Raw genomic sequence first — 17452 nt, forward strand, 5'->3', positions numbered from 1 at the left:
GACAGAAAATTTTACATGGCTAATACATGCAGATTTGGAATATAATTGTAAATGGTAAGGCAAACCTGAAGATCATGAATTTTACCATTCCCTTATGATTTAGAGCAGCAGTTCTCAAACCGTAGCAAGCATCAGAATCCTCAGGAGGGCCTCTTAAAACATAGATTGCCGGGTCCCAACCCCAGAGTTTCTGACTCAGTGAGTCTTGAGTGGGATCCAAGAAGTCACACCTCTAGCAAGTTCCCAGGTGATGCTGATGTTCCTGGTCTGGGGACCACATTTTGAGAACCACCAGTACAGCGAAGGGAACTATTTTAGACTAACCAATCAAAGAGGTTTTTGAAACACAGTTTGATGCGAAGCCATGAGCCTAGAAATTTGGTATTCTGGCTCTCCTTTCTATTAGAAGAGCTATAAGTTACTATTGATTATATAGGAAACACAATAGGATCATAAAGGCAGTTTATATTTCTATAACAATTTACCACCTTCAGAGAACTTTTTGCTCCATGTTCTAGAAGGAACATTTTAACACCAAAATCAAGTGACTGCCATGAAATGATTTTCCCCACAACCTTGGGGTTATTTCCCTCTAGTATTGTCCAGTTAGAGGGGAGAATAAGCCAATCAGTGAGTCAGAAGGAAGCAAACCACAGACTTAATGGTATGAAACATACTCTGTATATCCCCAAAAGTAAGTGAGAGAAAATGTGAACCCAATTTTTCTGTAAGAATTTATTGTACATAGTGAATATCTCCTACCATCAGAGAGCATAGTGTTTCCACATTAAAAAGTGATTTTTTTCAGATACCTGAAAAATCTAAAGTTTTTTTTTAAATTTAAGGAGTAGGGCTTTTTTTTATTTTAAGTATTTTAGATGATAATCTTCTTAAATATAGTATATACTTCTCTGCCTTCTCAAACAGAAAAAATGAATATGTTTAATCTTTCTTTGATGACTCAGGATTATTATTATGAACATTTATTAATGTAATTTAGAGACTATTAAGGTATGTGAGGCTATTTGCCTCTATTAGAGAAATGAATAGAACATCACAGATGAATTTATTTCCTTCCTGTTAGCTATCTCTCTTCAAATTCTAGAGCTGTACTTTTGCCCTGCCCTCAAATTTCTAATTTTGGGCTGGATAATTTCTCAGCTCATTTCTAACATAAGATCCTATGGTTGGGGCTCTACCATAATATAAGGAGAAGTCTAATATACAAACTTGTTTAATTCAGCACTAGATATTTCACCCTACTATAAACATTCATTGGTCCAGGTATTAGATACAAAGACTCCTCTTTAACATTAGATATGCACGCTTTGTGACAGATGCTTTCTCCCAGATAATTAAAAATAATTTTTTTTTAATCATTCAGAATTACATGACCACATTCAGAAAACTATGAAGACACACTGAATTTAAAACTCACCTACAAGAGTTTGGTCGGTTGCCTTGGGAAATCTACTTTCTTCATCAAGTAGGGATAGTAAACCCATTGGCTTCTGCAGAAACATATCCAGGAGGGGTCGGTTATCTTCATATTCAATAACTCTAGCATCAACATCTTCATTTAGGTATTCATTCTATAACAGGAAATAATACATATAGAAAAATTCACTTAAAATTTTGTGAATAATTTCATGTAGCTTGGCAGTAATTACCTAAAATTCTACTTTACACATATTATAATAAATTGCTCCCCATGATCTTGCCATTAAACTGAGGGTATCACGTTATTTTTCTCTCCCCAGAACTGCTAGTTCATTAAAGTCAGCACTGATTATACTCAGGGTAGTAATGAAAAGTTTCTAGTCTCTGTACTAGAATTACAGACATCCTACGCTTTCAAAATGCAAGCGATTATGTTGTTAATGAGCAGCAATAAAATTATGTTCCAGAATTTATAGAATATTAATTAGGTATATCTTAGGGTTACACGTCCCCCAGCGTAAGCCTTTTACCTAGTTTCAGAAATGGATCTTTCAAGAACATTCGCATAACTTTTCAGTCATGATGACATTTACATTGTTAGTAGGGTGGACAGCTGTGGTCATAGGAACAACCACTGGATTCAGAACCAAGAACACATGGGTTCATATCCGGGCTCTGCCACTTGGCCATATAATTCTGCGGAATTTTATTACTCTATAGGCTTTCATTTTCTCATCTAGTAAGTGGAGGCAACAATCTCCATCTAACAAAGTAAAAATATCTGGTACGTTAATAACCATTTGTTGTTGAGTATATTATAAGATGCATCAAATACAGACAACGAACAACAATTACTGTAAGCCCATGGTGCCAGCACAGCACAGTGCTGCCGATCTGTTTTACAAAAGGAACAGGAGGAATTTTGCTGCAACTTTGTTTCTATGACTTCACCTCCATACCGTGCCCCTACCCCAGTGCTGCAGTCTGTAGAAGAGAGGATACAAGTGACCTCTGAGCTGTGACTTGTAGCGATGCTTACATGTAGGGTACTCACTGGTTTCAAGTGATAAAGCAACTATCACTGGGGAAAGATAGCAAATAACCACTGACTAGGGCAGAATGACCTGCACCATTCACAAATTAAAATTACAGGCTATGTTCATTGTTATTATTATTATTATTATTTGGTAATAGGAATTCTAATATATTTTATTTATTTTTTATGGGGTAACATTGTTTTGTAACATTATATAAATTTCAGGTGTACATCATTGTATTTCGACTTCTGTATAGAGTACATCATGTTCACCACCAAAAGACTAGTTGTCTTCATTATCATCTAGTCTATGCAATTATTTTAATATATTCTTTAATTAAATATTTTCATTAAACACCTGATAATACACATTACTATAGGTGATAAAGAGATATGTAAAACAAACTCCCTGTCCTCAGTGGACTTAAAATATAATTTTAGTGATATGGTTAATAAATAAATATTCAAAATGCAAGGTCAGATGATAGATAAATGCTATGTGCAATGTATTACAAGAGTTCAGAGAAAGAGAGCTTATTTTTATGGCAACTTCATGGAGGAATTTAGCCAATGGCAGGTGGGGCATTTGATAAGCCAAAAGTTTTTTTGTTTTTTTTTTTTGGGGTGAGGAAGACTGGCCCCGAGCCAACTTCCACTGCCAATCCTCGTCCTTCTTTCTCCCTCTTTCTCCCCAAAGCCCCAGTAGACAGCTGTATGTCATAGTTGCACATCCTTCTATTGCTGTATGTGGGATGCCGCCTCAGCATGGCTGGACAAGCGGTGCGTCGGTGCGCACCCAGGACCCGAACCCGGGCCGCCAAGTAGCAGAGCGTGCGCACCCAACTGCCAAGCCATGGGGCCGGCCCCAATAAGCCAAGTTTTAATCACTACTTTTGGAGCCTTACGAAATTGAAATCTCATGTCAAGGATGTCACCAGGAAAAATAAATGTATATTTCTAAATAAAACAAAATCTAATATACAAAAATGAGGCAGAATTCACGGGTCTAAAAGGTAGGTCATCTGAAAGACATTCAGTTTATCCAGCACAAAAACATGGAAACAAGGTCTTGAAGTTTCACAGCTTTTTTATTTGAAGGTAACCTTGGGAGAAGTATGCAGACCTAGAATTACTTTCCTGTTAGACACATTAAGCTGACAGCATCTTATAGTTTAAATGGCAACTGCAAAGTTCAAAGGAGGTTTTGTATGTTTTATATAGAAAGCACTTGAGGTTAAGGTCCAAACCAACGCACTTGTCATTTCTATTTGCCTGTGTCAAAACCCACTGAATGCTTTGTGGCAGGTCATACAGAGTGGAGATGAGTAACTTGGAAAATAGCGGGCTCCTCTTTAAGATACTTGTTAGTGTTACAGACGCTAGGCAAACCAATGGAGAAAACAATGCTATTACTAAGGATTTATAAAGGACTTTTAGTAACATGATCATGCCTAAAACAATATATTATGTATTTTTATAGCCGTTATGATCTCAAAATGCTTAGTTGTTTTTAAGCATATGTGGGAAAATGAAGTTCACATAACTCTTCAGAAAGTCCTCTGCTGCGCCCTATACATTAAAAATACATTTAAAGCTGATGAGTAGAGTTATTAAGTGCAGTAAAGCTGAGCTGCTTAGCATGTATAATCCCCACTCGCTTCAGATGGCCTGAATTCCCTTTTCCGAAAGGAAAGATGGATAATCATTTTAAGTATCTATCAAGGAGGCAAGGGAAAGCAGAAGACTTGGATGTTAGGAAACCTCACACCTGAGTCAGATTCTCCCTCATTTTTCATTGAATTTTGAGTGTGAGCTGTGAAAGGACATAGGAACAAGAAAGCCGGTCGAAGGTGCACCTCCACAGCTACGGCCCAAGCAACAAGCTGAACTGTTTAGGGCCAAAGCGTCACCACAGGAGATACTCGAGACCACTAACTTGAGTCCTCAGACTCACACAGCAGCCTGGAAGGGTGAAGACCACAGGCTGAGAGAGGCTGCAAGCTTCCACGTGGCTTCTAAGGCAGGTGGAAATTCAAGCATAGGTTACTCAGCATGGATGAATAACACAATGAGTCTCCTCACTCTGGTCTCTTCCCGCATCTCCTGGACTCCTTCAGCTGCTTCCCTTCCTGGACTAGTCACTCTCTACACCGCGCCCCCCATCCCCTTCCATGCTTTAAATTTTTTTACAGTGTTTCTAGCAGTTTTACTTGTTTATTATTCTCTGTCTTATTAGAATGAAATTTTCATGAGGACAGGAACTTTATTCGCCTCCGCATCTAGGGAAGCTTGGGCATGGTAAATAAATGACTGGGTGTTAGGGATTGAATTGTGCCCTCCCCATTCATATGTTGAAGCCCTAATCCCCAATGTGACTGTATTTGGAGAGAGGGCCTTTAAGGAGGTGATTAAGGTTAAATAAGGTCATAAGGGCAGGGCCCTAATCCCACAGGACTGGTGTCCTTATCAGAAGAGGAAGAGACACCAGGGAGGAGTGCGCAGAGAAAAGGCCACGTGAAGACACAGAGAGAAGGCGGCTATCTGCAAGTCCAGGAGAGAGGCCTCAGGAGACACCCACCCTGTCCATACTTTGAGCTTGGACTTCCAGGCTGCGGAACAGAAAGGAAACTTCTGTTGTTTAAGCCACGCAGTCTGTGATATTTTGTCACGGCAGCCGAGCAAACTAATATACTGAGCTTTCTGGACTCCTTTTGCAAAAGTCACTTTGAAAAGCAGTTTTCCAGATAGGGGAAGATGAGGGTGAAAATAATAAATCACGTGTGTGATTGTAGATGTGATCCATGCTCACATAAAATTTAAAATATGGGAAAACCATTACGATCTTAAAATTCACTTATAAATTCAGCTCCTATAGATAATGTCTTAACACTTAGTGGAATCTTTACAGTCTTTTTCTATGCATAATATTTTTTAATAACAAAATCATACTATTTATTCAATTTTAATTTTACCTTATTTCATGTGACAAAAGTAAATAACATTATAATATAAGCATATACCCATGTAATTAATACATTTTCATAAACATTATTTGAATGGCTACATCAGATTACATCTGGTAGTTTTCTATACCATTCTCTTATTTGAGGACATTTTAGATTACTTTTTTATCTATTTTAAATAGTGCTCTGATGTACAGCTTTGTGCACCAAGTTTTTCTGTATTTTGGATTATATCTTTAGGACAGATTAGCTGATCAAATTGTGTGAATATTTTACAGGAGCCTGATGGGCATGTCTAGATTGATTTTTTTTAAAGCTTGCGGCAATGTGCTCTCTAATCGGCACTGCATAAACATTCCTAACCTCACCAGCAATGAATATTCTCATTAAAAATTTTCTCTGATATTTTTGATAGGTGAAAATGATAGCCTATTGTTGTGTTTGCATTTCTTTGATTAGATCATAAACTCCCTAAGAGAATCGTTTTGGGGGAAATAAAATGGACATATGCTTAGCACATATTATGCACGTAATGCCTGCCAGCTATTATTAGCGGTATTATTATTCTGGAACAGATAACAATAAACATAATTTAACTTTTTCTTGGGCTCAGAGAAACCATTACACCGTCAGTTATTGTGATGTTGTTGAAGATTTGTGAAGCTAGAGATCAGACAGAGCTAAATAAATGGAAAAGCTCAAGGACCTGAGTGAAAACATCCTTGATGTCCGGTTGATTTTTGTTCCTTTCTCTCATTTTCCTCTATATGCCCTCCTGATCACGTGTCTGTCTTCCTTAGGAATTCATTCATGAAGCTGGCTTCTGAGTGGCTTTCTGGGGAAATTATCTTCTTCCACCCACCCCCAGTTTTATTGAGATGTAACTGACATATAACATTGCATAAGTTTAAGGTGTACAATGTATTGAATTGATACACTTATATAGTGCAAAACGATTACCACCATAGCATTAGCTAACACCTCCATCACCTCACATAACTAACATTTCTTATTTGTGGTGAGAACATGTAAGATCTACTCTCTTAGCAACTTTACTTCACCACAGTATTATTAACTACAATCACCATGCTGTACAGCAGATTCCCAGAACTTATTCATCTTATAACTGGACGTTTGCACTCTTGGATCAACATCTTCCCATTTCTTCCAACCCCCAAGTGCTGGTAACCACCATTCTAATCTCTATTTCTATGAGTTTGGCTTTTTAAGATTCCACATATAAGTGAAAACATACAGTATTTGTCTTTCTCTGTCTGGCTTTTTTCACTTACCACAATGCCCTCAAAGTACATCCATGTTGTCGCAAATAGCAGGATTTCCTTCTTTCTCATGGCTGAATCATATTCCACTGCATACATACACAACACATCTTCTTTATCCATTCATCCATTGACAGAGACTTAGCTTGTTTCCATATCTTAGCTACTGTGAATAATGCTGCAGTGAACAGCATTATTGAGAGTACAGGCATCTCTTTAAGATCCTGTTTTCATTTACTTTTTATATAGCCGTAAGTGAGATTGCTAAATCATATGGTAGTTCTATTTTTATTTTTTGAGGAACTTCCATACTGTTTTCCATAGTGGCTGCACCAATTTACATTCCACCAAAAGTACACAAAGCTTCCCTTTTCTCCACATCCTCACCAACACTTGTTATCTCTTGTCTTGTTCATAACAGCCATTCTATCACTTCACAGGTGGGAAGTGATATCTCATTACGGGTTTGATCTGCATTTCCCTCATTATTAGTGATGTTGGGCACCTTTTCATATATCTGTTGGCCATTTGTATGTCTTCTTTGAAAAATGTTTATTCAGTTCCTCTGCCTGTTTTTAAATCAGATTGTTTTTTTGCTTTTGAGTTGTATGAAGAGTTCTTTGTATATTTTGGAGATCAAACCCTTATCAGACATATGATTTGCAAATATCTTTTCCCATTCCATAGGTTGCCTTTTCGTTTTGTTGATGGTTTCCTTTGCTGAGCAGATTTTTTTCATTTGATGTAGGCCCACTTGTTGATTTTTGCTTTTGTTCCCTTTGCTTTTGGTGTCATATCCAAAAAATCATTGCAAAGATCCATGTCATGGAGCTTACATCCTATGTTTTCTTCTAGGAGTTTTACAGTTTCAGGTCTTATGTTCAAGTCTTTAATCCATTTTGAGTTGATTTTTGTGTATGGTATAAGACAAGGGTCCAGTTTCACTTTTTCACATGTGGCTATCCAGTTTTCCCAACACCATTTATTGAAGAGACTATCCTTTCCCTAGTGTATATTCTTGACTCCTTTTTTGTAAATTAATTGACTATATATACATGTGTTTATTTCTGGGCTGCCTATTCTGTTCCATTGATCTGTGTCTCTGTTTTGATCTATGTGTCTACCACACTGTTTTGATTACTATAGCTTTGTAATATAGCTTGAAATCAGGAAGCATGATGCCTCCAGCTTTGCTCTTCTTTCTCAAGATTGCTTCAGCTATTCAGGGTCTTTTGTGGTTCCATACAAATTATAGGATTGTTTGTTCTGTTTCTGTGAAAAACACTACTGGAATTTTGATAGGGATTACATTGAATCTGTAGGTTGTTTTGAGTAGTATGAACATTTTAACAATATCAGTTCTTCCAATCCATGAGCATGGGATATCTCTTCATCTCTTTGTGTCTTCTTCAATGTCTTATACTTTTCTGTGTACAGGTCTTTCACCTCCTTGGTTAAATTTATTCCTAAGTATTTTGTCCTTTTTGATGCTATTGTAAACGGGATTGTTATCTTCATTTCTCTTTCTGATAGATCATTGTTAGTGTATAGAAATGCAACTGATTTTTGTATATTGATTTTGTATCCTGCAGTTTTACTAAATTTATTAGTTCTAACAGTTTCTTGGTGGAGTCTTGGACACATAATATTATGTCATCTGCAAATAAAGACAATTTTACTTCTTCCTTTCTGATTTGGATGCCTTTTATTTCTTTCTCTTGCCTAATTGCTCTGGCAAGAAGATACTCCTTCTTGCCACTTTAATTCAACATAGTACTGGAAGTCCTAGTCAGACCAAGCGTTCCTGCTCACAGAATAAATGCTTTCAGCTTTGAGTATAATGTTAGCTGTGGGCTGGTCATATGTGGCTGGTATCACACTGGGTTACGTTCCTCCTATACACAGTTTGTTCAGACTTTTTATCATGAATGGATGTCAAATTTTGTCAAATGCTTTTTTCTGTATCTATTGAGATAATCATATTATTTTTATCCTTCCTTTTGTTAATTTGGTAGATCAAATTGATTGATTTATGGATGCTGAACTATCCTTGCATCCCTGGAATAAATCCCACTTGATCATGGTGTATGATCCTTTTAATACACTGTTGAATTTGGTTTACTAACATTTCGTTGAGGATTTTTGCATCTATGTTCATCAGGGATATTAGCCTGTAATTTTCTTTTTTTTGTAGCATCCTTGTCTGGTTTTGGTATCAGGGTAATGCTGGCCTCATAAAATGAATTTGGAAATGTTCCCTCCTTTTCTATTTTTTGGAAGAGTTTGAGAAGGACTGGTATTAATTCTTTTTCAAATCTTTGGCAGAATTCACCAGCGGAGCCATCTGATCCTGGGCATTTGTTTATTGGGAGGTTTTTGATTATTGATTTAATCTCTTTACTAGTAATTGGTCTGTTCATATTTTCTATTTCTTCATGATTCTATCTTGGTAGGTGGTATGTTTCGAGGAATTTATCCATTTCTTATAGGTTGCCCAATTTGTTGGCAAATAATTGTTCATGGTATTTCTGTGGTATCAGTTGTAAGGTCTCCTCTTTCATTTCTAATTTTATTTATTTGAGTCCTCTCTCCTCTTTTTTCTTGGTGAGTCTAGTTAAAGGTTTGTCAATTGTTTACCTTTAAAAAAAAAACTCAATTTCATTGATCTTTTCTATTGTCTCTTTGGTCTCTATTTCATTTATTTCCACTCTGCTCTTTATTTCCTTCCTTCTGCTAACTTTAGGCTTAGTCTTCTTCTTCTAGTTCATTGAGGTGTAAAGTTAGGTTGTTTATTTGAGATCGTTCTTTTTTCTTAATGTAGATGGTCATTGCTATAAAATTCCCTCTTAGAACTGCCTTTGCTGCATCTCATAAGTTTTGGTTGTGGTGCTTCCATTTTCATTTGTCTCGAGATATTTTTTGATTTTTTTAAACTTCACCTTTGACCTATTGGTTATTCAGGAGTATGTTGTTTAATCTCCACGTATTTGTGATTTTTCCAGGCAGACTGCATCATCCTGTAAAAGATAGACAGGTTCTCTCTATCCCCTGAAAGCACCACCTCATCATTCTGTGGTGAGAGAATACTTTTCTACTACCTTCTGATAGCTTTATCCAAATCTGAAGTTTCAAAAAGATTCATCTGAGATCACCAAGAGTTCAGTCAAGGACTTTGGCTAATATGATATTTTTCTTTTATAAAAGCTGGGTATATGCAGCGACAGGGCACTCTGAGGTCTTTCACTGAACTTACACCCATGAAACGAAGGTGTATCCCTCTCATGTTGGCGAGTCCATCATTTGACACTGCTTCACCGTTTTAGAGATTTTAGAATCTAGGACTATTTCAACAGCTGGTATAAATGATCCTCAATATTTATTCTCCTTTATTTGCTGTTTTCAGGGCATAAATCAGTATCTCTTTTATTTTTATAAGTGTAGTCCACTTTTTTTATGCTTCTATGCATTTCATGTCACAGAAGGAAGAATGGGATTTATATCAAGAGACAGTATTTGGAATTCACCTAGGTTTGTGGTGTTGTCTCTGTGTAGATCATGGTAGAGGATGCCACATACAGAAAGTCCTTAGACATTCGTGGAGCACCTGCTATGTGTATATTCAGGGTTAGATGGGGCTGGAGGAGGTACAAGTGAAGACGAAAGCCGTAGGGGCCCCGCCCTTTAGGGCACAGTAAAGATGCTCTCTGCTTTTCTAATTCAAGCCTGAAGTAACATCCCAGCATTACTTTGCTTTTGCTACATTCTCTTTTTCAGTTGTTCCATCTTCTAGTTCTATATCCTTCCTATTAGGTGGTCTCTGCTCCCTCCAGCTGTCCGAGTCTCTGTTACCACTGCTGCCTGCTTCAGTGCTCCAGTTCTCTCCAGTTTCCTTATGCCCTGCCTTCTGTTGATTTTCCTTGGCTTTTCATGTGAAAACTCTCTCTCTTTATTTTCCTCCCTCTCTCCCCCTCTTGTTCTTTCCTTTCTTTAAAATAGATGGAGCACACTTTTCTTCTGCATGGGGGATTACTTTGCTAGGTCCTTGGTTCTCCTCAAGTTTGCTTATTTATTTGTTCTGGAGAAGAACCGTGGATGGGTATCAGAAGACCCAGATTCTGGCCCTGGCTTTGTTTAACCAGCCTGGAACCTTGGGCAAGTCACAGAGAGTCATTTTTATCTGTGAAATATGGATGATCTATTTAGGTTTCTTCTAGTTCTAACATTTCAAAATGCTAAAACTGCCTGGATGTGTTGTGAAACTTAGTGAATAAATGAATAAACATTCTGTTGATAGAACATTTGCAAGGTGAAAGAAGCCACATAAACACATTTAGTCTCTGAAGTCTGTCTTTTAGTAAAAGAATTCCTACTCACCAACTGCTCATATGAGTGTACATATTTAAGAACACATTGCCCACAGTGGAAAGAAAACATTGAGAAGAAGTTACTCATTCTAACCATTGACAAAAATCCTCCTCATTCTAAAAGAAAGATTTTAAAAGTTGAAAACATAGGATTTAGGGTGCTATCAGTACTCAAGGTGAATTATGTTTATTATAGTAAAAAAAGAATCTTTTGCCACTTTTTATTTTGAAATAATTTCAAAGAAAAATTGCAAAAATAGTACAAAGAACTCCCATGTACCCTTTACCCAAATTCCCCAATTGCTAACATTTTACCACATTTGCTTTATCATACTCTCTCTTTCTATAAATACATAATATTTTTAGTAATAACATCTTACTGCAGTACTAAGTATTTTAAAGACCTAAAAATGAAGAAAACAGACTGGCAACATGCATGTTGTAAAAATCTAAACTCTTGATGTAAAATCAAATTTATGATTTGAAATCTATTTCTTCCTGTATTTTCTATTCAAAGCTGATATTGAAGATCCTATTGATTTTTATGTTAATTTTAATGGCAAGTCACAGGGAATGTTGATCAGCATTAACTTGAGATGACATAGGACATTAATTCAGAATTTGACAGGTAACCTAATGAGAAAGTATTTTGTATAATTCCTAATAAAACATCCATGATTTAGTTTGCATACATTTCATTGAACTTTTGAGGAAGGAGTTTTAAACAATGCTCCCTAGAGCAGCTTCCTTCTTCAGAAAAAGAGTATACTGTGCAATGCATGTTAAGATGAAAATTCTAATCTAGTCACTTTTTGTGTATGATATCTATTCTTGAAAACTCTTTGAAATTCATAGAAGATTTTACAAACTTATATTCTATTGATATATTGGCTTAGAATAAGGAGGCATTTCAGTTAGGAATTCAGAAATGTAATTTTCTATATACCAGGATCTCTTTACCTTAAATTACTTCTCCTTTACTGTCACGTTTAAATCTTACCAAAAAATTTTATTTCAGTTTGTTAATAGTATGCTCTAACCTCATGTGTAGAAAACTACAGTAATTGTATGGATCTATGCTCCTAATTGTATATTCAATGAAAATTATTTTTTATGAAAATTAAAAAAATTTTTTAATATTATCAAATTATCAAAATAAGTACCACAAATCCCCACATCACACGAAGGGTGTGGACTCAACTTCATCGATGAAAGAGAAACAGACTGTTTGCAGCATAGGTATTGAGCAAGGGGAACACGGGAGCCCAAAAGGCTATGTGCAACAAGCCAGAGGGAGAGGAGGACATGTCCACAGCCAGGAGCTGCTGCCAGGATGCTCCACACATATCTAACCTTTTGGATGTTAACTTCCATATTCACTTAGTATGTGAGAAGTTTAAAGAACATTTGCATGTGATCTCAAATAGTAACCCAAATCTTGGTGGAGTATTTAAAAAGGAAGATTTGTTGTATCAAGGGTTTCTTAAATGTATGGCTGTTTTAATGCTTAAAGTAAATGCCTATAAAATGGCCTTTATCACTTGGAGAGCTAAAATAAGACAATGCTGCCACCAGCGCACACATGTGGCTTCTTTAATAGGGAAGAACGTTGGATATAAAATAAAAATTCACACTTTTTAAGCAAAACAAATTGAAGAGATTTATAAAGGGTTTATTTTGGATTACCCACACATTTTTTATCAGATGACTGATTCTTTTTACTTTATAATGTAAAAAAGAAGCTGAAAAGGTAGATATTATATAACTGAAGGAATTTTTGTTCTTTGCAATTGCCACAAATTATGTGTTGGAGCCCACATTCAAAAATCTCAAAAGCTTTAAACTTTAGGATATGAACAGCTGGAGATGAAAGTGATACACATCACTTTCTGCAAGAGAAGCCAGAGCTATAATGGCAGTTATGGTTTCCATTATGTGCTGTAAATAGTTTCCTGCCAATAAAATGACTTCTGACTTTTAATTCTAAACCCATGGGTGCAGATATAAATGAAATATGTAACAGCTTATCCTTGTACAGAAACAAATATTAATAGCTCACTTTAAAAACAAACTTTAGTTCAGTTAATAGCCAGATAGATGTGCTGTGCTAACAGATAAGGAAACTTATCCTAGATATAAATAGGCATGTAAGGAAGTAGAGTGAATCTAGATTCTAGAATCAGGATTCTAGAACAATGCTGTGTAGTATCACCCTGGGTGTAGTACTCCAGGTGTCTAACAGCCCTAAAGAACAATGGCATTTGTTCCAATCCAAATCATGCCCATGGGTGACTCATCAGTGGTTGGTGCGCATTCCCCTTGATTTGAAGCATAAACTTGTAGGGAACAGGGTTCATTTCTTTTGTATGTTCTATACCACAATGATTATACCATACTGTAAAATTAAAACAAAGGACAGAACCACCACTACAGCACCAGCATGATTAACTTGAAGAGAACTTCCAGCTTTCTATCACACTTCCATTACTGTTGAACTCTCTTTCACGTGGAAGAAAACTAGAAAACAACAAAAACAAACCAAACACAACCAAAATCTTGGCTACAATAATTACCATGGAGATTCAGTGATGGGCTATTGCAAAAAGATGCCTCCCTTATTGGAAATGTGATAATTTGTTTGCTGCCCTTTGAGCTAATTAAAAGCTTTTTGAAAGATAAGGAATTAAATAGCGTGTGTCAAAATAACGCTATACAAATGTAATAGGGAAGGCTGAAATAGAATTACTCTATTGGTAGAATTAATAAAACTAAGAGAAAATTATACACTTTTCAGTTGTGACTCATTTAGAAGAGTTTGATTGAGTCTCAAATTTTAAAAGATTACAACTTTACTCCTCATTGTCTATTTGCAGGGGTGGGGACCAAGATTGTCACCTAATTTTCATACTATTGTTTTCAGATACAAATTGCCCCTTTAAATTTTATTAAACATATACAAAATGGTTCTTCTGATGCTGGAAAAGTATGGAAGCTTCAAATATTATGAAATATCAAACTCCAGAAAATTTTCAGGAGTTATATATTATACACAGTAGAAAAACAATGCTACTCTTAGACATTTTAAATATCTAAATAATAAAGACAAAAAAGAGATACAAGCTCCTGGCTGAGTGCTAAGATTTTTGAGGCACATAATTTATGTCCATAGAAAAGTAGGCTGAGGAGAAAAGAGGCATAGCTGCCAGCAAGTTGAGAATGGGATTCCCAGATTTAGGAACATGTTTCAAAAGGAATACAAATGGTTAGCTGGAGGCAACCATTCCAAGAAACACAAAACTATCCACCCACAAACTATGGATTAGGTCACTGTCATAAACTCTTTCACTAAAAATGTTTTACTGTAGTCCATTGATTATTGTTTTAATGGAAAATAATGGGAAAATGATATTCAAAATACCTTTGTAACCAACCTTGTTGGTGTGTCCCACTGTATATGACATGTAAACTGATCTTTTGGGCTAAGTAAGAAAACGCTTTCAGCAAACCTGTATTTACATTCCAAGGCTATAGGACTGTCAGTAAAGATAATGTTTGTTGATTTAAGCAGGACCAGGAGTTGTTTCATCTGTGAAGGTGCTGCCCAAGGCTTGTGTCTTGCTCAGATGGCCCAGATCATTTGTATGACCATGAAACTGAGAACACTACATCTACTGATAAGCAATAATGGCTTTATTAAATAAAGGACCTCTGAGTTAGGTGAAACCTATGATTACATTTGACCAAAAAAGGTATGACTGTGACTTTAAGTAATGATTTGGCTTAATAGCTGTTTCTCATTTATAGAAATTAATGTAAGCGTGCTCTCTGTCTGTGATAGCTAATACATACAGCTACGTTAGCATTTCTCAGTTACAGTTTTTGCTTTCATAAGAAAATGACAGAGTAAGAGAAAAAAAACCCAAATATGAGCACACACATGTTAAAATCAAGAGAATCACTGACTAATCGTGTACCCACCAGATCACACATTCATTGACCTGATCACTCAGCCACCGAGGCCTCTTCCATAAGATTATGAAGCAAGGATTCTTGGGTAGTTACCCTAGGAAGCCACTTGAAAGGATTGGGAATGACCTTAATTCCTCAAAGTACTTTGTATAATCCTGGATCCTAGCTGAATTTTTAATTTCTTGGAGGCAATTTTGAGTTGTTTTGTCTTAAAAGCCTCTCAAGGATATTTTAAAAAGAGCCTTATAGAATAGTTTCATTTGTAGCAAGCCCAAAGACAAAAGAACTAAGAGTATTAGGGTCATGGATGAAATTCAAGGCTATCAATCAAAATGAATTGTAAACTGTAACATTCTATAAAAAGTGAAAAGCCAATAATTATTGAAACATATGTACCTTGGTTTAAAGGCTAGTTTCAATAAAACCAGGTTCTAATCTCAACCCAAAATAAGAGAAGAATAACAGAGGTCTACCAGCACAAGTTGTTAATTAATCAGATGGGAAATACAGGAAGATGCACCTGGTCCCATGAAACAGGTAATCCTAAGAGATCCCTATCAAAAAGTCCAAACCAAAAAAAATTCACTTGTTTCAGTTTCTGATTAGAATAGATTCTGCAGACATTGTGAGGCATTAAAACAAGATGACATTAATTTAATAAATATTTATTGCACACATGCTGTATGTCAGGCTGTGAAGATACAGAAAGAATTAAGACACATTCTTTGACCTCAAGGAGTTTGAAGCCTAGTGAGAAAGGCAAAAATGTACACCAAATATTGTACTGTCAAATATTTTTTACTGGTGGGCCAGCCCGGTGGTGTAGTGGTTAAGTTTGTGTGCTCCGCTTCAGTGGCCCAGGTTCACAGGTTCCGATCCCGGGCACGGACCTACACACCACTCATCAAGCCATGCTGTGGTAGTATCCCATATAAAGTAGAGGAAGATGGGCACAGATGTTAGCCCAGGGCCAATCTTCCTCAGCAAAACAAGAGGAGGATTGGCAACAGATGCTAGCTCAGGGCTAATCTTCCTCAAAAAAAAAAAAAAGATGGAAAAAAATATATCTATTGGAGCATAAAAGAGGGAGGAATATGAGCAAAAATTGCTGATTTTTTTGAATTTCAGTAATGAGAAATGAAATGTAACATAACATTTTTGGCTTGAGTAAGTGGGTGGATAGAGATGTCATTCACTGACTAAGAATAAAAGTGACAGGGAAAGATGAGTTCAGTTCAGATAAAATTCTGGAAGTTATCCTAAACGGATAAAAAGGCCAGGAATTCAGAGAGAGGGGTGGGTTGGAGACAGGGACTTGAGCATCACTAGCATGGAGGGGGTGGTTGAAAAAATGTAAATAGACTGTCTTTCCTAGTGAGTCTGAGAAGAGGGTCAAGGATAGAAGTCTTTGGGGGGCTAGAATTTAGGGCAGTAATTCTCAGCTTTGGCTGCACAATGGAAGAGACTGGGAACCTTTAAAAAACATTGATGCCTGCGTCTCATCCCAAGAGATCTGATTTAACTAGTCTGGGACGGGGTCTGCTCACAGGGATTTTACAAAGATACCCAAGTGATTCTAATATGCAGCCAGGGTTGAGAACCACTGATTTATGGGATGGTGCAGGGAGAGTAAAGGAGGAACCCATTAAAAAGGAAGAGAAACAGAGAGATGGTGTTAGGGATGCAAAAGGAGGGGTTTTCCCGAAATAGGAACCTGTCAATAGGGTTGAAAATTACAGAAAGGCTAACAACATGGAGATTAAAATGTTTCTGATACCAACAACTGATGAGATCAGAAAGGGCCATTCCAGTAGAGTGGCGGAGATCAGAGCCAGATGCTATGGACTCAATGTACCCAGGTGGGAAAGAAATCAATACAACGCAATGAATATTGAATTAGCTTTCAAGGGGCTTAGCTGTGAAGAGAAGAGAGAGGGCCATGGCTACAGAGATAAGCAGGTTGGAAAAGAGTTTTGTTTTTAAAGATTTTTAAAGATTTCCTGACCTGTCTAGGCTAAGGGACGACACTAACGGAGAGGAGTGGAGAAGGGGTGGAGGGAGAGAGAGAGAATGAATATTTGATGGAATGAGATCCTGGGGTAGATGAGAGCTGTGCAAACAAAGATCAAATCTTACATTTATGTCCTTTTTTTGGCCTAAGAAATGTCAAGATCTAAATGTTTTCTTTTGTGACCATTGTTTTCAAAATGTAATTTCAAAGAAAATTCTCAACAAGTCTAAATATTTTGAATCAAAAGAGGTTCATGTACCCCTGATTTATCTAAAATTTAAATAAGAACTTCAGTTCTAATCGGTAAACACAAAACAATTTAATATTATGTAAAGGAGACAAATGACATACCGAATGATATAAAATATGACTATTTCTTTTGAACTTGA

The 17452-nt window shown here is 36.5% G+C and overlaps 1 protein-coding gene across 13 annotated transcripts in view; it reads right to left on the reverse strand.

Moving 5' to 3' along the window:
* Positions 1 to 17452, reverse strand: part of MYO3A (myosin IIIA) — a 214361-nt gene that overhangs the window by 67899 nt on the left and 129010 nt on the right. For all 13 annotated transcript variants that reach the window (XR_015549326.1, XM_087420695.1, XM_087420692.1 and 10 more), the window contains one exon: positions 1439 to 1592. Coding sequence is in view for 12 of the 13 variants with exons in the window: in XM_087420695.1 (XP_087276821.1) it covers positions 1439 to 1592 (154 nt within the window). In the remaining variant the exon portion in view is untranslated. The remainder of the gene's footprint in view (positions 1 to 1438; positions 1593 to 17452) is intronic.

Source organism: Ceratotherium simum, chromosome 32 (genome assembly GCF_057802395.1).
Source record: "Ceratotherium simum simum isolate JZ-2026a chromosome 32, ASM5780239v1, whole genome shotgun sequence".
Taxonomy (NCBI): domain Eukaryota; kingdom Metazoa; phylum Chordata; class Mammalia; order Perissodactyla; family Rhinocerotidae; genus Ceratotherium; species Ceratotherium simum.